Source organism: Leopardus geoffroyi, chromosome B1, assembly GCF_018350155.1.
Source record: "Leopardus geoffroyi isolate Oge1 chromosome B1, O.geoffroyi_Oge1_pat1.0, whole genome shotgun sequence".
NCBI lineage: Eukaryota > Metazoa > Chordata > Mammalia > Carnivora > Felidae > Leopardus > Leopardus geoffroyi.
This window is the reverse complement of record NC_059327.1, coordinates 146,027,684-146,048,721: the sequence shown is the minus strand read 5'-3', so window position 1 is coordinate 146,048,721 and position 21,038 is coordinate 146,027,684. Positions and strand designations below refer to the sequence as shown.

At 39.2% G+C, this 21,038-nt stretch overlaps 1 protein-coding gene across 10 annotated transcripts in view; it reads left to right on the top strand.

The window, feature by feature from the left end:
* Positions 1 to 2,296: 2,296 nt before the first annotated feature.
* The window catches only part of LOC123595871 (alpha-fetoprotein-like), a 54,707-nt gene continuing 35,965 nt past the window's right edge, over positions 2,297 to 21,038 (top strand). For 9 of the 10 annotated variants that reach the window (XR_006711413.1, XR_006711411.1, XR_006711412.1 and 6 more), the window contains exons 1-7: positions 2,297 to 2,412; positions 3,552 to 3,603; positions 3,744 to 3,885; positions 5,213 to 5,424; positions 15,924 to 16,056; positions 19,063 to 19,160; positions 20,664 to 20,793. Coding sequence is in view for 7 of the 10 variants with exons in the window: in XM_045473769.1 (XP_045329725.1) it covers positions 2,328 to 2,412; positions 3,552 to 3,603; positions 3,744 to 3,885; positions 5,213 to 5,424; positions 15,924 to 16,056; positions 19,063 to 19,160; positions 20,664 to 20,793 (852 nt within the window). In the remaining 3 variants the exon portion in view is untranslated. The remainder of the gene's footprint in view (positions 2,413 to 3,551; positions 3,604 to 3,743; positions 3,886 to 5,212; positions 5,425 to 15,923; positions 16,057 to 19,062; positions 19,161 to 20,663; positions 20,794 to 21,038) is intronic. The other variant, XM_045473767.1, reaches the window with a different exon arrangement.

Here is a 21,038-nt window from a genome sequence, read left to right as displayed (position 1 = left end):
GACTTCCAGTACTATATTGAATAATGATGGCAAGAATGGATATCCTTGTCCAGTTCCTGACCTTTGGGGAAAAGCTCTCAGTTTTTCCCCATTGAATATGGTGTTCACTGTGGGTGTCTCATAGATTTATTATGTTGAGGTATGTTCCCTGAAAACCTACTTTGTTGAGGGATTTTATTATGAATGGATGTTGTACTTTGTCAAATGCTTTGTGAAATGATTTTTCTGCATCTATTGAAATGATCATATGGTTTTTGTCCTTTTTCTTATTGATGCGATGTATTTGTGAGTATTGATGTGATTGATTTGTGAGTATTGAACCACCCTTGCATCCTGGGGAAAAATCCCACTTGATTGTGGTGTATGATTTTTTTTTAATGTATTGTTGGATTTGGCTGGCTAGTATTTTGTTGAGGATTTTGTCATCTATATTCATTAGAGATATTGGCCTGTAATTCTCTTTTTTAGTGACATCTTTATCTGGTTTTGGTATCAGGGTAATGCTGGCCTCATAGAATGAATTTGGAAGTTTTCCTTTCTCTTCTATTTTTTTTGAAGTAGTTTGAAGAGGGTAGGTATTAATTCTTCTTTATGTTTATTTAGTTTTGAGACAGAGAGAAACAGCATGAGTGGGGGAGGGGCAGAGAGAATGGGAGACACAGGATACGAAGCAGGCTCCAGGCTCTGACCTGTCAGCACAGAGCCTGATGAGGGGCTTGAACTCATGAACGGTGAGATCATGACCTGAGCCAAAGTCAGACGCCCAACCGACTGGGCCACCGAGGCACCCCAAATCTTTTTTTAAATGTTTGGTAGAATTTGCCTGTGAAGCCATCTGGGCTTTTGTTTGTTGGGAGATTTTGGTTATTGATTCAACTTCATTCCTGATAATTGGTCTGTTCAAATTTTCTATTTCTTCCTGCTTCCAACATGGCAGGGAAATCCAAGTCCTCTAAGTCTGCCTGTTTTCTGAAGTCCCAGGCTTCTGTAACAAACCAGATTTCTGTCTCTTATTGAGGATACCATGGTTAGCATGCTGGAGTCAGTTCTTGCAAGGCTTCCAGAGTTGTCTGCTCTGCCAGTAATCAGGGCTCCCAGGTATCTCTTAGTGAAGGATATTCCTGCAGTCTGCCAAGCCGTGTCCTTGCAAAGCAGTCCAGACTCCTCCACCTGTACCTTATAGACAGGCTGCATGATGTGTTCCTAGTCTTCTCCAGGACTCAAGGCTCCCAGGTGCTGCTTTTGACTGTCTTCCCAATCCCATGAGCAAACCCCAATTTGTCAGGGCAAATCTAAGTCCTCTGTGTCTGCCTCAGATATAAGCCTCAAGAGCAGCATACACTAGAAAGTGATTTCTGGTTGCCTGTCCTAGGTCATCAAAAAAATTCATTCCTTCAATTGATGAAGAAAAGGCCCAATTTCATTGCCAACTCCCATTTCTCATAGTGCACCTTTAGCGCAAGGATGCACTTCATCTGCACATTTGCATCCTGATGGCTTCATTGGTCCAGCAGCTCCATGTAGTACTTGAATTTCAAAATACCTTGAGTTTCGTGATGCTCTCAATCTCATACAGCCACTGGGCCAAGAGCCTGTCCATATTGTTGTTTTGGTTCACTCTCACCAGTGCTGTCAGCAGCTTCAAGGTCTTTAGACAGACTGCACAATGTGTTGCTGGCCTTCTCCAGAACTTGAGGCTCCCAGGTGCCACTTTTAGCTGGCTACCAAGTATGGTGGGCAGGCCTGTATGATCCTCAGTCTTAATGTCTTCTTCAAGAAACAAGAAAAGTGTTATCTAAATACAGTCATATAAAGCACCAGATTCACAATAAGCACTCAGTAAGTTAGGTCCCATTTCCTTGGGTTTGCTTCCGAGGCCTATGTTTCCCACTCTCACCAGGGACTTGAAAATGTGCCCAGCACTGGAATCAGGGCGTTAGCCATTTATTTGAATCTGTTGTAGTTCATGTTTACTTTCCTCCTGCCACTTCAGAACTTTGTACATGTCAACAAGCATTTCCAGGAAATGAGATATTTACCAAAGGCGCATATTGATTATTACAAGGCCTACGTGGTATAATCTTGAAAAAACAAGTAGATTGACATGACTGATTTTAAAATCCAGTATTCATTAATGAATGCCATCTATTAACAATATTTCTTCATTGTCATGAGATTCTTAAATTTTATCAGGGTTGTACTGGCCTGGAAAAAATATTCACCAGGAAAAGGTTAATTATTAATAGTAATTACTTGAAAAGAATATAAAAGGATTCTTCATTGTTTTCAGGTGATAGAGCACCTTCTTTAAAGGTTCATCTAAAATAATGAAGAATCTTAGACCCATATGTTTTCTTGTTTTCTTCAGCTACGTTCAATGCCAAACTCTACAGAGAAGTTTACTAGCTGCAGGTAGGGATCCTATTTACATTCTATATATCCCATGTGCCAGGAAGTAAAGACATAGCAACTACTTAAATATGTATGGAAAGGTTTATCTTTCTCAGTGCTCATCATTGTCAATAGAGTCATTGGAAATGGCTAGAAATTAATTTGTGGAACGGATGCAGAAAGAGAACTAACACATTGAGGCAACACACACAGGAAGATCTCGTTTTAGTCTTACTTCCATTCTTGGTGATGGAATGATCCATTTCAAACTTGTATTTGAAATCGGATAAATGATTTTGGATAAAGTAATTGTATTTATAGTAGCAGGAATAATATTACGATCTATCTTCTTCAGTACCTATTCTGTGGCAGGCACTGTACTTGGTGCATCACACATGTTTCCATTTAATCCTAACAAACATCCAATGCGGTAGAGTTTATTTACATTTTGTAGATGGAGAAGCAGCAACTTTGAGAGCTTAAGTAATTTTTCCAAGGCCACAGTCAGTATTAGAGCTAGAAGTTGAACTCAGAGTAACTGACTCCAGAACGTTTCTCTATATTAACAGGGCAAGTAAATAACAATGATTTCTTTATTTAACAGGTAGCTGCTAAGCTCTTTAGGAGCTATTAGTATAAGCAGAAGGTATTGTTTTCAATAGAGAACGTGTGTGTGTGTGTGTGTGTGTGTGTGTGTGTGGTGAGTGGAGGTGATAAGAAAGATAAAGTTGATGAGTAAATCCAAAATGGGTGAGATAATGTCTTTGCCAAATGAATCCTGTCAAAGTGCTAATGTTTGTATGTTTGTTACCAATGTTAAACCTTAATTTTATTAGCATTCCTTGGATGTTCTAACATAAAGAGTTAAATAACCAAATCACATTAATTAATTCAAGTGTGTCAACACAAGTACATGCAACTTAATGGGAGGCCAATGACAGATTTCAAGTACACAATATATTTGAACAGAAATAAGTTATTCACAGAATACAATTTAAACACAAGTGAATATAAATTCTGGTAACTTGTTTTAATTTTTGAGGGCAAATGGAATTGACCTGGAAATTTATAAGTGAAAAAATATACATTTCAGAATTATACAGGGAGATTTCAATTTTGAAAATATCCTCTTATGCAAATAAAATCTCATTTTTCTTCAGCCTTGAACCACATTAATAGCCAGAATTATCTGCAAGAGAACTTAAGAGACATGTGAGTTGTATTATCGATATTCTTTTGTCTGAAATTTGAAATCATACTTATTCTAGAGGGGAGAGGGGGCAGTGATCTCACAATGATGGGGGAAGAGTTTTGATTCTATCTTTAGCACTCTCACAAGTGTTATGTTTCAGTACTAGCATTATGGTTGCTCAGTTTCTTCAGAAATCAACTTATCAAGAAGTACAAACCATAGTTGAAGAGTTGGTAGATCGTGCAGAGAAGTGCAAGGTCCTCAAGCCACAGGAATCACCATCCGAATGCTCTCACCAGTTGGTAGGTGAATCGTGTTCTGTCTCTCTCTCCCTTTTTTTTTTAAACCGAAATTCCACCCAGAAGTTGTTGTTATGAGGTGGGGTGCTGAACAATTAGGTAGGGGGTTTTAAGGCAGCGATGTGTACGTGAATCACACTCAAAATGTAAATTTTATAGGTTTATAAACCTACAGTTTTTCATTTCATTGCTGGGAGGTCAGACTCCGAGAACAAAACACTCAAGAGACTACTATAACCTAAAATGCCAATTTGTTCATTTAAGTTGGTTGTTCTTCTGCCTCTAGAATACTATTGTCTAATATCCTTATATAAAGGTAACTGGGAAATCAAAGTACTAATTTAAAAAAGTTTCTAAGAGAATATGAAAAAGAAGAAAGAGGTGAATATTATTATAGGCTCCTTTTACCAGTTAGTAGGAAATCTTGGGGACTGCTACTATCTCATAAAGTATGTCTGTCTTGTAATTAGTGAATTCTTGATAAACACTAACAACATATTTGTACAATCTACAGATTTTATGGATCACTTACCTCATGCCAAACACTTTAAACTACAAGTCAGTGGTTTTCTTATTTCTTGGGAGGTTTTTGTTTTCAAGTCCATCTTCTTGGAGCTAAAACTCACCTATCTTTTACTAGACTCTAAGTAGACAGAAAGATTATCAGTCTTATGAGAAACACATTTTAAATGAAATGCTTCTGCCAATGACTAGTCTCACTTACTTTATAGTGATTACTTCTTATTTCTACTTCAAAAGATGGCCTTTTTTTTTTGCCCTTTTCCCCTAAATCTAGAAATATATGTCTTTTGAGGTTTACAGCATCCCACACATTTACTGCCACTCAAAGGTATTTGAAAACTAACTAAATTATCACATTTTCATTTGAATATTTGACATTGAATACACACTGCCTCAGAGTTGCATTCTTAAAATAACTTCCCATGGAAACCAAACTGAAAACAATTAGGAAGCAAGGAAAGCAAATTACCATCTATTTCTTGGTGGATAGTTCTCATAAAAAAATACCTGAACTTCGTTAGGCTCTGTAATTTTGGCTTGTGTTTAATACCTCTTAACAACTATATGAAAATGAAGCAATTACATAAGAAAGGAGAGAGTGATGAATTCCTTTTGGCCCATGTCAGTATGTGGGAGTCTAGACTTCAAAACCTAAAAAGCTTTTGCTCTAAAGAGGTATGTCCAGGGACTGTTAAATACAAGTTGTACACTCAGTGGTCTTTTCCTGAAATAATTCTTTAACTTTCCTGTGGTTAGGGATGTAGATCATACATTTTTCACCTTTAAATTATTATTATTCCTCCTACAGATGACTACCTTCCTAGAGCATGTTTGTGACAACCAAGGAATGGCTGACAAACAGGAATTTTCTGACTGTTGCAATATAAATAACAAAGCAAGACTCAAGTGCTTCCTATTATACAAAAAAGATGACACAGAATATAGCGATGTATTCCAAATTCCAAATCTCGAGCAGATCTGCGAGGTAGACAAAGAGAATCAAGCATCAGTGAAGGAGAGGTAAGTCATTTCTCCTTGCCATACTCTCTGAAGAAGAGTGTTTTCCATTTTGAAGACAGATTTTTTTTTAATATATAGGCTCTGAGAACACACTGCTTTATTACATGGAATTGAAGTAAAGGTTTGAGCTACAATATATATTTTTCTCCCTCAGAATGACAATTACAGTCTTAGTGAATATACAGGTCTGTGTATAGAGGCATTAAAAATGACTAGGATGAAAAAAATGTTTAAATAAATTTTAAAAATGACTAAGACAATGTAAAGAACCCACCTCCTTATTGGTTAGATTAGTCAGACCAGTAGCAAATGATGTTACAAGGTATAGCAATCAGGCCAAGCATAATAAACAGAGAGTACTGGGGACAGAGAGCAGGTAATAGCTCTGGCAAGAGGCTGGCATTTGGGAGATTCATCAAGGGATAGCAGAGAGGGTACCTGATAGGCATGGAGAGAGCCTTTCATATGGAACCTAGGAATAAGTGACAATTGCAGATTAGACAGAGATGTTTTTCTATTCATAAAGTCTGATTCTATAATTCCCACCTGGAGTGAATAGCATTATAGCAAATGGGTAGGCAAGGTCATTTTTTCTTCTCGTGAGCATAGAGGTCTATGTATATGTGGTGTGAGCAAGTGACTGGGGTTTAGAGGAAGGTAACCAATGCCTAGAGAGATAGAAATGACAAGAGAAACACAAAGCTTCAGTTCTCAAGGAATGAAGTTTTGGCCATCTTATCAGGATAGGTTCAGACAATGGGGATAAGGCAAAGGTCTGATTGCTGATTCTAGACTGCAAGGAGCATAGTAGTGATTTTATTTCAGATTTTAGACATAAAATTTTAGACCACAGATAAAAGAGCAGACAGGATGATTTGATGCTGAATAATACAAACTCCTTTAATTCACCCATATAAGGGCAGAATTGCCCCCAGAGATTACTGAGCCTTCAAAAGGAAATTAATTGGCCCCAGCTACTTAGGTAGAAAGGACTAAGGAACAAGGGGTTGGGCAGGTTGCAACTCATCTGACTTCAGGGGAAACCAAATAGGAACCAAAATAGGACCCAGCTACCTATTTATTTGTAGTTCCTCCACTCTAAGGAGAAGTCTAAAATCAGGTTTGAGTTGAACATTCAGAGATTACGGAGTCTGACCAATACTCAGGCAGTGAATCTAGTCTCTTCTTGAGAATTTACAATGAAATCAATGTTGAGTTATGTTATATGTTAATCTTTTTTTTTTTTGCAAGTTTTTATTCAATTCTAGTTAACATGCAATATAATATTGGTTTCAGGAGTAGTATTTAGTGATTCATCATTTACATATAACATCCAGAGTTCATCACAAAAAATGCCTCCTTAATATCCATCACCCATTTAGCCCATTCCCCTGCCCCCCTCCCCTCTAGCAACCCTCAGTTTGTTCTGTATATTTAAGAGTCTCTTATGGTTTGCTTTCCTCTCCTTTTCCCCACCTACTCCTTGTTCATGTGTTTCCTTTCTTGAATTCCACATATGAGTGAAATCATATGGCATTTGTCTTTCTCTGACTGACTTATTTTGCTTAGCATAATAAACTCTAGCTCCATCCACATTGTTGCAAATGGCAAGATTTCATTTTTTATGGCTGAGTAATCTTCATATATATATATGTGTGTGTGTGTGTGTGTGTGCGCACACACATATATATATATATATATATATATATATATATACCACATCTTCTTTATCCATTCACCAGTTGATGGACATTAGGGTTCTTTTTATAGTTTAGCTATTGTTGATAATGTTATTTAAAAATTTTTTTTTTCAATGTTTATTTATTTTTGGGACAGAGAGAGACAGAGCATGAATGGGGGAGGGGCAGAGAGAGAGGGAGACACAGAATCGGAAACAGGCTCCAGGCTCTGAGCCATCAGCCCAGAGCCTGACGCGGGGCTCGAACTCACGGACCGCGAGATCGTGACCTGGCTGAAGTCGGACGCTTAACCGACTGTGCCACCCAGGCGCCCCGATAATGTTATTTTAAACATCAGGGTACATGTGGTCCTTTTAATCACTATTTTGTATATGTTGAGTAAATACCTAGTAGGGCAATTGCTGGATTGTAGGGTAGTTCGAGTTTTAACTTTTTGAGTGATATCCATACTGTTTCCAGAGTGGCTGTACCAATTTGCAGTCCCACCAACAGTGTAAGAAGTTCCCCTTTCCCTGCATCCTCCCAACATCTGTTGTTTCCTGTGTTGTTAATTTTAGCCATTCTCACAGGTATGAGGTGGTATCTCTCATGGTTTGGATTTGTATTTCCCTGAAGATGAGCAATGTTGAGCATCTTTTTCAGGTGTCCGTTAGCCATCTGTATGTATTCTTTGGAAAAATGTCTATTCATGTTCTGCTCATTTTTTAATTGGATTATTTGTTTTTTGGGTATTGAGTTTGATAAGTTCTTTACAAATTTTGGATACTAACCAATTTATCAGATATGTCGTTTGAAAATATCTTCTCCTATTCTGTAGGCTGCCTTTTAGTTCTGTTGTTTCTTTTGCTATGCAGAAGCTTTTTATCTTAAGGAGATTCCCAATAGTTTATTCTTGCTTTTGTTCCCTTTCCTCCGAGATATTTGCTTCCATGTGTTTTTTATTTCTTCTTTGATTTCCTGGTTAACTCATTCATTCTTCAGTAGTAGGTTCTTTAACATCCATTATTTGTTGTCTTTCCAAATTTTTCTTGTGGTTGACTTCAAGTTTCATAGCGTTGCGGTCTAAAAATATGCATGGTATGACCTCAATCTTTTAGTTGTTATTGAAGCCTGATTTGTGACCCAGTATGTGATCTATTCAGGAGAATGTTCCATGTGCACTTGAACAGAATGTGTATTCTGGGGCACCAGGGTGGCTCAGTCAGTCGAGTGTTTGAATCTTGATTTCGGCTCTGGTCATGATCTCACAGTTGTGCACATCAGTGCAGAATCTGCTTTGGATTCTCTCTCTTCCTTTTGCTTTGCGCCTCCCACCCTCACTCATGTGTTGCACTCTCTCTCTCTCAAAACAAATAAATAAACTTAAAAAAGGTGAAAAGAATGTGTATCCTGTTGCTTTAGGATGAAATATTCTGAATGTATATTATATCTATCTGGTCCACTGTGTCATTCAAAGCCATTGTTTCTTTGTTGATTTTCTGCTTAGATGTTCTGTCGTTGTTGTAAGTGGGGTATTAAAGACCCCTACTATTACTGTATTATTATCAATGAGTTTCTTCATGTTTGTTATTAACTGATTTATATATTTGGTGTTATCAAGTTGGGGACATAAATATTTACACTTTTTAGATCTTCTTGTTGGATAGACCCCTTAATTATGTTATAGTGCCCTTCTTTACCTCTTGCTGTAGTCTTTGGTTTGAAATCTAGTTTGTTTGGGGGCACCTAGGTGGCTTGGTTTAAGCACCCAACTCTTGATTTTGGCTCAGGTCATGATTTTACAGTGATGAGATTGACCTCCGTGTCAGGCTCTGCGCTGAGTTTGGCACCTGCTTAGGGTCCTCTCTCCCTCTCTCTCTGCCCCTCCCCCCTCTCAAAGCAAGCAAACTTGAAAAATATTTAAAAAAATAAAATCTAGTTTGCCTGATATAGCTATGGCTATTCTGGCTTTCTTTTGACGTCCATTAGCATAATAAATGGTTCTTCATATACCTCGTTTTCAATAGGCAAGTGTCTTTAGGTCCAAAATGAGTATTTTATAGGCAACATACAGATGGGTATTATTATTTTTATCCATTCTAATAACCTATGTCTTATGATTGGAACATTTAGTTCATTTACATTCAGAGTGATTATTGATAGATATTAATTTAGTGCCATTGTATTATCTGTAAAGCCAGTGTTTCTGGAGATTTTCTCGGTTTCTTTCTAGTCTTTTGGTCTTTCTTTCCTACTCAGAGTCCCCTTTAATATTTTTTGCAGGGCTGGGGTAGTGGTCACAAACTCCTTTAGTTTTTGTTTGTCTGGGAAACTCTTTATCTCTCCTTCCATTCTGAATGACAGCCTTGTTGGATAAAATATTCTTGGCTACATTTTTTTCCCATTGAATGTATCATGCCACTCCCTTTTGGTCTGCCAAGTTTCTGTGGAGAGATCTGATGCGAACCTTATTTGTCTTGCCTTGTAGGCTAAGAATTTGTTTTTCCCTTGCTGCTTTCAGGATTCCTATCTCTGCATTTTGCAAATTTCACTATGATATGTCTTGGTGTTGGACAGCTTTTGTTGATTTTGATGGGAGTTCTCTCCTGGATTTGGATGTCTGTTTTCTTCCCCAGATTAAGGAAGTTTTCAGCTATAATTTCCTCAAACAAACCTTCTGCCCACTTCCCCCTCTCTTCTTCTTCTGGGACTCCTGTGACAAGAATGTTATTATACTTTGTGGAGTCACTAAGTTCCCTAAGTCTACTTTCATGATCTGATGTTTTTCTTTCCTTCTTCTTTTCAGCTTCATTATTTTCCATAATCTTATCTTCTATATTATTAATTAGTAATATAATCAGTAAGTAGTCTGATTCTTCCATCCTTGTTGTCAATACATTCAGTAGGTTTTTTATCTAAGTTATGGCATTTTTTTTATTTCAGCCTGAGTAGTTTTTAGGTGTTTTTTTTTTATTTTTTTTTTAACTTTTATTTATTTTTGAGACAGAGAGAGATAGAGCATGAACGGGGGAGGGTCAGAGAGAGAGGGAGACACAGAATCTGAAACAGGCTCCAGGCTCTGAGCTGTCAGCACAGAGCCCGATGCGGGGCTCGAACCCACGAACTGCGAGATCGTGACCTGAGCTGAAGTCGGATGCTCAGCCAACTGAGCCACCCAGGCGCCCCAGTGTTTTTTTTTTTTTTAATCTCTGCAGTAAGGGACTCCATAGTGTCTTCTATGCTTTTCTCAAGCCCAGCTAGTATCCTTATGAGTGTTGTTTTAAATTCTGATTCAGGAATATTACTTATATCTGTTTTGATTAGATTCCTGGCTGTGACCTCTTCCTGTTCTTTCTTTTGGGATGAATTTCTCTGTCTTGGCATTTTGCTAGACTCTGTCTTCTGTGTGTTAGGAAATACTATTGCATCTCCTGCTCCTGAGGGTAATGGCTATATTAAGACGAGGTCATATACTGTATAGGCCTTGGTACTTCAGGAAGATTTTTTTGGCGTATGCCTGTGCACTTTGCTGTTATGTTTTGGCTGCTCTTTCCCTCAGATCAGTTCTCTGCACTTTCTCCTTGCCTGCAATGGGAAGCGTTTGAACCTTGTCCAGTGTGTGGTGAGTTTTAACTAGTGTGTTGGTGTGCTTGTTATAAACGGCTGGATTCTATTTTCCCTAGAGCTGAAGTTTGTAGCACTTTGTGATCAATAGACTTGGTGCATGTGGGAGGTTTGTGCTAGTCTTCTGGGGGAGAGTCTTGTTGCACTGGTTCTCAGGCACTCCTGTCCTAGTAAAGATGCACCTACAGGGCTCAGTGGGGTGGGGCTTGGGGTAAGTGGCTCCAGCCTCCACTGGGGGTGCTGTGCTGCTTATGGAAATCCGTCTGTGCTGATGGGCTGGGGGGAAAAATGGCATCAGCTAGTTCTCTCATCCTGGACTGGGGAGTTTGCACCTGCCGCTGTTTGGGAAGCCCTCAAGAGAGGAGCGAAAAATCTCTGTTGTGTTTCAGGCTTCCGTCAGATCCTTGCATTCACCCTGTCTGCGTCTGAGCCAACTGCCTGCCTTGTGGCATAGTACTCTTGTGTTTTATCTCAGGCACGGGCCTGGGTTTCAAAATTCCAAATTTTAGGGACCAGGCATGACACAGACCCATGCTAATCCTCTGGGGGAGGGTCTTGTGCTGTGGCTGCTGTCAATTTGTCCCAAAAGGGCAGTTTCATGAACACACAGGGGCTCGGAGTTTATGGTGAAGCAATGCCAAAAGCTGACTTCCGTGTTAGCTGCCCTCAGCAGGTGTCTCTGCTGCTATGCTGATTAGTGGGGCTGCACGATGGTGCCCACCATGTCTTTTGTCCCCTGAGAGGCAGTGCCACCTCTCCCAAATGCATTCCAAGAAAGGGAACTCTCTCTCCCAGTGTGGCCTAGAAGATCTTCAGAGCACCCTGTCCACTCCAGCGCCTCTGCCCTCCTCCACAGGAACACTGGAAAGCTTATCAGCCTCTACCCGGTGATGGCCCAGACTTCTAAAACTTCAGACATTGAACTCCACTGCTTGCAAAAACTGTGATGATCAGCCTCTCTCTTTTTCCCAGTCAATGATTTTGGGGAAGTGTTTTTCTTGTGCAATCCCATGCATGCTGCTTTCTCTCTTTCTCTCTCTGCTCTCCATGATCAGGGTTCCCTCCCTTCCACAGCACCCACAACTCTTTTGTCCCCCAAATCAACTCTCCATAGCTTCTACCTTCCACGATGTGGCCATTTCTCTCTCTTTAGATGTGTAGTTTGTTCTCTTAGTTCTCAGATCGATTTCCTGGGTGTTCAGAATGATATGATATTTATCTAGCTGTGTTTGAGGGACAAGGCAAGCATAGGGTCCCCCCCACCCCACTACTCTGTCATCTTAATTCTCTTCCTATGATAATCTTTACTTATGTGCAGACAACTATGAATATTCAGGGGAAAAATAATTTTCTAACTACTTTTCTCCTAATTATAAGGCAATAACTTTACTTAGTTCTCAACCAAGGAAACAGTAACGTATCTATCAAAGCTGGAGTGAAAAGTCAGCTCTTTCAGACTTTTCAAAAGGTACATATAATATACAGATACACAAAACCATAGGTACTGTACCTTTGGATTATCTAAGAAAATTTCAATAACAGTTTTAATTATTGTAAGCTTCCACTGTATGTCTGACTATAGAACCCAACTTCCAACCAAGCATGACCCTATGTTATCTTACAATAGGGACATTCCATTGTGTAAATGGTTGTAATTATTAGAAACCTTTTCCTTACACTAAATTAAACTTTGCCTTTGGAGATTTGAAATTAGATTGGCTCATATTGAATATCTTCCAAGGGAAGTAAGTTACTGTAGCACAGTAATGAACTCTTAATTTAGCATGCACAGTAGAGAGCAGAGGTATTGAATGGCTTTGGTGAAATTTCATTTTGATCAAGAATTTTGCCTTATGTTGGGAGGCCCGGTATATGTTGATAATATCAGTTCTGCTCTTCTGTTTCTACAAGTTGGGCCTGAGAAACTCTGCTGATAGAAATCTATTGACTAGGGGCGTCTGGGTGGCGCAGTCGGTTAAGCGTCCGACTTCAGCCAGGTCACGATCTCGCGGTCCGTGAGTTCGAGCCCCGCATCAGGCTCTGGGCTGATGGCTCAGAGCTTGGAGCCTGTTTCCGATTCTGTGTCTCCCTCTCTCTCTGCCCCTCCCCCGTTCATGCTCTGTCTCTCTCTGTCCCAAAAATAAAATAAACGTTGAAAAAAAAAAATTAAAAAAAAAAAAAAAAAAAAGAAATCTATTGACTAAACTTCCAAGGGCTTGAGAGCCCCTTGGTGAGAATGAAGAGCATTTGTTTGTTTGTTTGTTTGTTTTCTGTTTTTGTTTTTGTTTTGCCGAGCATGCACCTACTTTTCTAAGTCTTGCTAATGAATCATGTTCAGTTCTATTATTTGGCCTATTTCTCCCCCTCCATGGTTTGTAGATGATTTTTTCCGTTATAGGTTTTTAAAGAGCAAAAGGATAGGCTAAATTTAGTGTGGTAGCAAATAAGCAAACAATCTCTAATTTTCAGCAGCTCAATATAACTTTTTTTTTTCTTCACTCATGCTATCTGTCCAATGTAGATTGGTAGGAGGCCTGATTATCATAGTCACTTAGAGACCTAGGTTGAGAAAGACCCAACACTTGCTTCTTTGATTCCTATGTCAAGGGAAGGGGATGATAGTAAATCATGCACTGTTTCTTAAGCTTGTTTAGAAGAAATACTCATCATTTCTACTCAGACATCACTAACCAGCAAGTCACATTGTCATACCTCACTTCAGAGGGGTTGGGTATGTACAGTCCTACCACTTGCCTGAAAGGAGGGGAACTGGAAATATTTAGTAAACAACTCTAATGGCCACCATCTTGGTCCTCCACCAACAAGAAAAGATTTTGTACTTTTAACCAAAAGCAAATGTTACCACAGGATTGCTAAACACATCCGTTGTAAATAAGGTCTCTGGTTAGTGCTTCAGGTCTCCTGCAAAGTCTCTCATCTTTCATTATGGTGCCATTATTCTCATTCTGGCTCTAAACTTCAGAAAGCAGCAAGAAATACTCTTCTAATGCAGTCACATGTGGATATAGTCCCTGACTCCAGAAACTCTAGCCACTTTCTTGGGTGTGATTTTGTTTTCTAGACCCGGTAACATGTGGGGATTTCTCTTCAAATATTTTAAGCATTTCCTTGGCCATTTGTCATGAAATATAATTGTTTTTTTCAATCATTTCAGGGAAGGCAACAATACCAACTTGTTGTTTGACTTCAATGGCTGCAGCAGCTGTGTCCTTAGCTGGTATCCCAAAAGAAATTGGAGTTAGAGAAGTTGCAGGAATAAAGATTTATGTGTTATCCAAGGAACTGGGGGCGGGAGGAAATTAAAACATGAACCAAGTCCCTGTTCTATCTATCATCTCCTCCATTATCCTTTTAGTGTTAAAAACCTGGTTTTCTGGTGTCACCATTTTTCTGGTGACATATGCCTACTTTATAGACATTACATCTTAAACTTTTATTAAGTTTTATAATAATCAGGATGGACTAAGCTATTCTGTGGTCACAAGTAAATCCCATGTTTAGAAATAAATCCTAAAATCCTAAATATTGACTTAATAAAGATTTATTTCTTGTTCATATCACAGTCTAAATCAGGTAGTTCTCTTTGGTGACTCTTGAAGAGTCTGGCTCCTGGCTGAATCCTGAGCATGACTTTTTTTCAGGCCTGGCAATTACAATGACATTCCTCATGGGGTAAAGCTGTCATTCCCATTCCAGATTGGGGCAAAACACATTTCAGTCACTGAAGGAGTCGCAGTCAAGGACTCAGTCCCTTCCTCCCTCCAAACCGGCCATACTTTTGTGCCTAGCTTCATTCCTAGCCCAGGTGCCTCTATTGAGACTTTCTAATGGGGAGGGGGGGAGATGAAGGGAGAAACTTGGAGAGAATTTTGTGCATGTTAGCTCCGCATTCAGAGTTTTCCAACTCTCAGACCTTTCCCTTCCCCTTCCCCCCTGCCCCAGTGTCCTTAAAACCACAGGGGCCTTTTGTTTGGGACTCCTTCAGGAGTAAGCCATCCTCACATCTGGGATCATCTACCTGATCCTTGACTGGTGCAGGTCCATGGGGTGGGGGTGGGGGGGCGGGAATGGACAAGGGGACAGGGTGGGGAGTCAGCACTTTCTCTGGTTTAACCTCTTGCTCATACTATCCTCATAAGTGATTAAAGTCTTAAGTGTTACTTTCAATTCGTTTTAATTGGCTACTCTGACACTTTGAAGCTCATCTCTCTCTAACTTGGCTCGGTCCCTGACAATTCGTCTCCAAGGGGTAACTCAAGAATGCAAGACATTTCCATCTCTATACTATCTGGAGCGTGTGTTTCCACGGTTACTGTGAGACAGAAAAGGAGAAAACAGGGAACTGTGCTAAGACATTAACAGCCACACCTCAAAGCGGTGTAGAGCACACTCATTCATATTTCATCATCCAGGACTCAGTTACATGTTCCCAACCTAACTGCAAGGGAGGCTGAAGTAAGACTCTCCCTGTACAAACAGGAAAAGAAATGAATTTGTGTGAGCCTCGAGACAGTTTTTGCCTGTAATGTCCTCTTGTCGAGTATATTTGCATGCGTGTCTGTGGGGTATTTGGAACACACTTTGCGCATATAGGAGATATAAGTGAAAGGCAGACCTGAAGCCCATGCTCTATGAGTAGGAAGAATGAATAAACCTGAGAGGGAAATAAAAACCGGGGACTTAGTAACAAACCCAAATATTGGGGGGCACATCTTGGAGGGCAGTGACATTAACTTTCCTTGTCTAGAAAGAACTTCTGGATGATCTTGAGAGACTCCTCTACCCCCACCACTAGCTCCTAAATGTAATCCTCCTGCACCAGCTGTACAATTGTGCATTTACAATTCAGTTTGCACTATTGAACTTTCTACCTTCCACTCCTTATGTAAAAGCGACAGGTTTTCATTATTTTTTCTTTCCCCACCAGCCTGGTAGTTACAGTTGGCCACTTCAAGGGCATTCAGGGAATGTCTGACTAACTTCACAGGGATCTGTCCACAGTGATGTGTGTGAACGTGTGATGCATTTATGTATACTGCTACCTCATCTCTTTCACCACGAAATTCTAGAAGTTTCAGGTTAACAAAACAAAATGAATCCTAAGTTTTTAAGAGACAGTGTTGGCACATGTCCTTGAATTCTAAATTTCACAACTCCGCGTTTGCCACATTACAGGTACATTTATGAAACATCTAGAAAGCATCCATTCTTGTATGGACCTACTATTCTGACCATGTCTGCTTGCTATGAAACAGCTATTCGGTCATGTTGCCAAGAAGAAAACAAAACTGAGTGCTTCCAGATAAAGGTAAAATATTTGTCAATTGTTATTTAGAGCCTTGTTATGCAAAGGGTGGACTGTGAACTGGCATCATACCTACCTCCTGGCAGCTTGTTGGAAATGCAGAACCTGAAGCTCTTCCCCAAACCTACTAAATAAGATTTCATTTTAACAAGATACATAGGCAATTCATATTGTCAATAAAATCTGAAAGCATAATTTAGCATAGACAGTACTTCATTACAAATATTTAATATTCTAGTTACTATTGTTGCGTACAAAGCACCCCAGCACTTATTGACTCAAGACAACAACGATCATTTTATTCTCTCTCATGATTTCTGGGGCTCAGTTCGGGAAGGGCTCATCTGGGCTGTTCTGGCTCATCTTTCTTGTGGTTGTAGTCAGACAGTGGCTAGATCTAGGACTCTGGGGGACTGAAGCACCTGGGGGTTAGCTCAACACCTTTTTCTTTTCATATAATCTCAGGGCCTCTCCAGGTGGTCTCTCTGCCCTGGCTAGCTCGGGATTCCTCACAGCATGGTAGCCTCAGGGCAGCTGGACTGCTTACCAATGGCCCAAATCTTCAAGAATGAGTATTCTAGTGGATAAAGCAGAAGTTGTATGGCCTTTTATGACCTAGCCTCAGAAATAACTTCCGTCATAGTCTATTGGTTGAAACACCTCACCGGTTTGAAGGGGACAGTATATATACTGTACCTCTTGAGGAGCAGATTGTCAAAGACTCATTGTAAGAGGAACACAGACGGAAGATATTGCTGCAGCCATCTTTGGAAAATACAATCTTACCACTCTTAATTTTAACCATGTGGCCTTTTCTCCTTCATTGACTAGTTCTATATAAAAGTACTTTGTATGCATGCTCATTACAGGTTCTAAATCTCAACATAAAATAACCATCTTTACTAGAAAAGGCACTACATAGATTTTTCCAAAGGTTGTGTTTAAATGAGTAGTAGTTTGATAATCATTTGATGAATTCCTCAAGACTAAATGCAGTGCTACTTTGTTCTGTTTCCTTTGATTTTCTCAGTGCAAATTTATCTCCTATTCCTCAAACCCCTATTTCTCTATTCCTCTACACCTATTTTTCCTATGGAGCTCCTCATCATGTATCTGGTGTGTGAGAAATTAAATAATGTATCTAAAGAGTTCTGGCATATGCTAAGTACTCAATAATTATAGATATTATCATTAAAGCTATTTATATCTATATTTCTTACCTCCTTTTCTATTTGTCCCCTAGTGATGCCTTCAGAAGCTAATTCTGAATTTTTAAGCAGGGCAGTCTTTTTTTTTCTTTTGGTTTTATATTAATTAAAGACAACAAAAATAAAAGATTGTGCAGTCTTATGTCTCATTACTTTGCATTTCTGAAGAATGAACTTTTTGTGGAGTTTAGTTGTTTTTTTTTTTAAGTAACATGCTTCCTCTTCTAAGTTACAAAGTTTTTTTTTTTAATTTTTTAAATGTTTTATTTATTTTTGAATGAGAGAGACAGAGTGCGATCAGGGGAGGGACAGAGAGGGAGGGAGACACAGAATCTGAAACAGTCTCCAGCTCTGAGCTGTCAGCACAGAGCCCGATGCAAGGCTCAAACTCACAAACCGTGAGATCATGACCTGAACCAAAGTCGGATGCTTAAACCGACTGAGCCACCCAGGTGCCCGTAGTTACAAAGTTTTCTTAATCTTAACCTTTCTCACTGGAGAATTTTCCTTAATGTAAAACATGCCCCTATAAGTTAGCTAAGAGTTCTTCCCTTCTCTCCCCCACTTTATGATCTTTACGGTATTGCTGCTTCCAGGGTGTCTGTTCCCAGTAGTTCTCGCTTCTTCCTCAGAGAAAATTCCATAACCAAGTGCGTAAAAATTGTGTCTATGATCAAAGAATGTGGTTTATGAGTTAAGTCTTCAGAGACTCTCTCATGAAGAAGTGTATGGGCTTGTTTGTATTAGATTTTAAATGAGTATAATACAACAAAATGACTGAAGTAATAATTATATGTGTAAGTATTACAAAAATATAATTAGCTACATTTAATCATAATTATTACATTAAATTATAATTGTTGTGCCAGTTTTGTGGTTTGAATATTGCCTTTGTATATATTTTCTAACTTGTTCTTAAAAATAGCACTGTAAGGTGCAGTTACCCAAAGTAAAAACAATCTATCGTCATTATAATTTCTTAAGTGAAAATATAGAACTGTTCTGAAATTTTAAAATATTACTAATATGCCCAGCATACAGAGATACCAATTTGGTGTATATCCTTTTATTCATTTTTCCACTCACAGATTTTATTTTGTGCACTGTTGTGATCACACTGAATAGATAGCTTTGATTTGAGATTTAAAAATGCCAACTTTTTATTAAGAGTAAACATTTTGTCAAAATTAATATGCCATTATTTACCTTACCGTCACTCTGCTGTTGAGACAGTTTGTCTCTGAATTTTTGCTTTCATAACAAAACATGCATGTTCTCATTTTTGCATAATTATGTTTTTATTTATTTAGACGAATTTTTTTTTTTTGCGATAGTTTCCAAAGTAAAAATCCTAGGTTGAAAATGGCAAACATACTTGAGGGGTGGGGCGGGGGGACTCCATTAATATATATTGCAAAACTGGAGAGCATATATTTTAGATTTGCAATAGGAGACATGTGCCAGATGGCAGAGCTAGTAACTTCAATAAAAATAAAACACAACTGTAAGACATTGTTACAGTTTATTCTAGTGCTGTCTGGACTTCTGCTTGCTCACTTTCTTGTCTTTATATTCTAAAGGTTTGAGCTTCTAGACCAAGTGATCTCTGGGAAGTGAGATGCTATTTTATGAAACCAACCAACCACGTTGTGCTTTTGGATTTGGTATCTTTTAAACAAAACAATAAGGACTTTCTAATTTTGAGATACACAACTTTTACTTTTCTTTCTTATTTACTAATGACAAGATTAACTTTTTCTATTACTACCACATGTCTTTGATCCATTTTTTCTGATTACAGTTAGAACCCATCAGGAAATATGTGAGAGAAATATCTTTGAGGCATCACCATTTATGTGAAATTGGGATTAAATTCAACCACAAAGTATCAAAAGCAGTGTAAGTTACTGATTGAGATATGTGAACTTTGTTGCTGTTGGATCACCCCATTTGATCAAACTCATTTGAAAAATCAATTTTCTTTCTTTCTTCTTTCTTTCTTTCTTTCTTTCTTTCTTGTTTATTTATTTGAGAGAGAGAGAGAGAGAGAGAGAGAGAGAGAGAGAGAGAATGAGCAGGTGAGAGGCAGAGAGAGAAGGAGACCAGAATCTGAAGCAGGCTCCAGGCTCTGGGCTATCAGCACAGAGCCCGAAGTGGGCTCGAATGAAGTGGGCATGAACTGTGAGATCATGATCTGAGCCGAAATTGGACGCTTAACAAACTGAGCCACCCAAGCACCCCATTCTGGTCAAAAAATCATTTTTCTTTCATTTAATAATGTCTTTTAGTACAAACCTGGTTCCTTTCTCCATACGGATGCTACCTGCCTGTTCAATAGGGCACATAAAGCTGGACTTGAAACCACACTATTCCTCATCTAAACCCACTATTTCCTGCCTCAATTTCTTCTATCTGCTCAGATCCCTAAGCCTCTGCCTTAGTGCGCAAAAGATTCTGTACGTTCAGATGCAGGCACTTAATCGTTCTGCATGATAAAGGCTGGAAGATAAAATGTATTCTAGTCTCTGTGAAGATAAAAAGGATTTTGGCTCCAGTGTCTTGCAGTACAGAAAAATCTAGGGGCTTCTGGGTGGCTCAGTCAGTTAAGTGCTGACTTGGGCTCAGGTCATGATCTCGCAGTTCATGATTTCAAGCCCCTGTATTGGTATCGGGCTCTGTGCTGACAGCTCAGAGCCTGGAGCCTGCTTCAGATTCTGTGTCTCCCTCTCTCTGCCCCTACCCCACTTGCACTCTGTCTCTCTGTCTCTCAAAAATAAATAAACTTTAAAAAATTGAAAAAAAAAAAAAAGAAGAGAAAAATCTATTGGCGTTTTCAGGGTAGGGATGGAAAGTGTGGGAGAATTTGATGTTACTCTGTGTGCCTCTTTCTTGGCCCAGATGTATCCTTCCTTTTATCACCTTCTTCCCCAATTCGGGACAGACCTGAGCTGCATGGAAGCTTAGTTCTCCTTATAAGGCAGGCCTGTTTTCCCTATTGCCAAGGAAATTTCAGGGATGCTGCTCCGTTGTTCACAAGGACAGGCAAGGGAGACCCAAGACTTATAATTATTTTCTTTGTGATGAAGGATTTTAGAAAGTTGGGTCAGATAAATTTCCAAATTACCCATCTAAGCAACTCAGCTTCTTTAAGCAATAATTTAAATGTTGAAAATGACTATATTTTGCATGATCATGAACAGAATGGTGTTTGTTTTGTGATTTACATCTTTGCGTGGCTCGGAGTGCTATCATTGAAGAAACAGAAAGCATTTAAAACATAGTCTCTTCATCCTACGTTTGCAAATGTGTTTCTATTATTTTGGTTACTCAATGAACTAGAACTAATTTTAGAAAGCATTGAACTCAAAATACGGTTTAAAATGAACTTCTTTTTCTTTTCAGGGAATTGGTTCTGCTGACTAAGAAACAACCAAAAGCTAACTTTTCTGAAATTGCCAAACTGGCCGGGGATGTTAAAAATCTGCATCAGACCTGTTGTGAAGGAGATGTGGTAGCCTGTGTACTTGGCAGGGTGAGAGGCTCCCCTTTCTTAAAACTCACTCAGCCTTTAAAAAACTTGGGCGCTTGGGTGGCTCCATCGTCAGGTGTCTGACTTTGGCTCAGGTCATGATCTCATGGTTCATGAGTTCGAGCCCCGCTTCCTGTCAGCTCCTAGTCTGCTTCAGGTAGAACACGAGCCCCACTTCTGGTGAACCCCGCTTCTCTCTTTCTCTCCCCACCTTTCTGCCCCTCGTGAGATTCTCTCCCTCTCTCTCT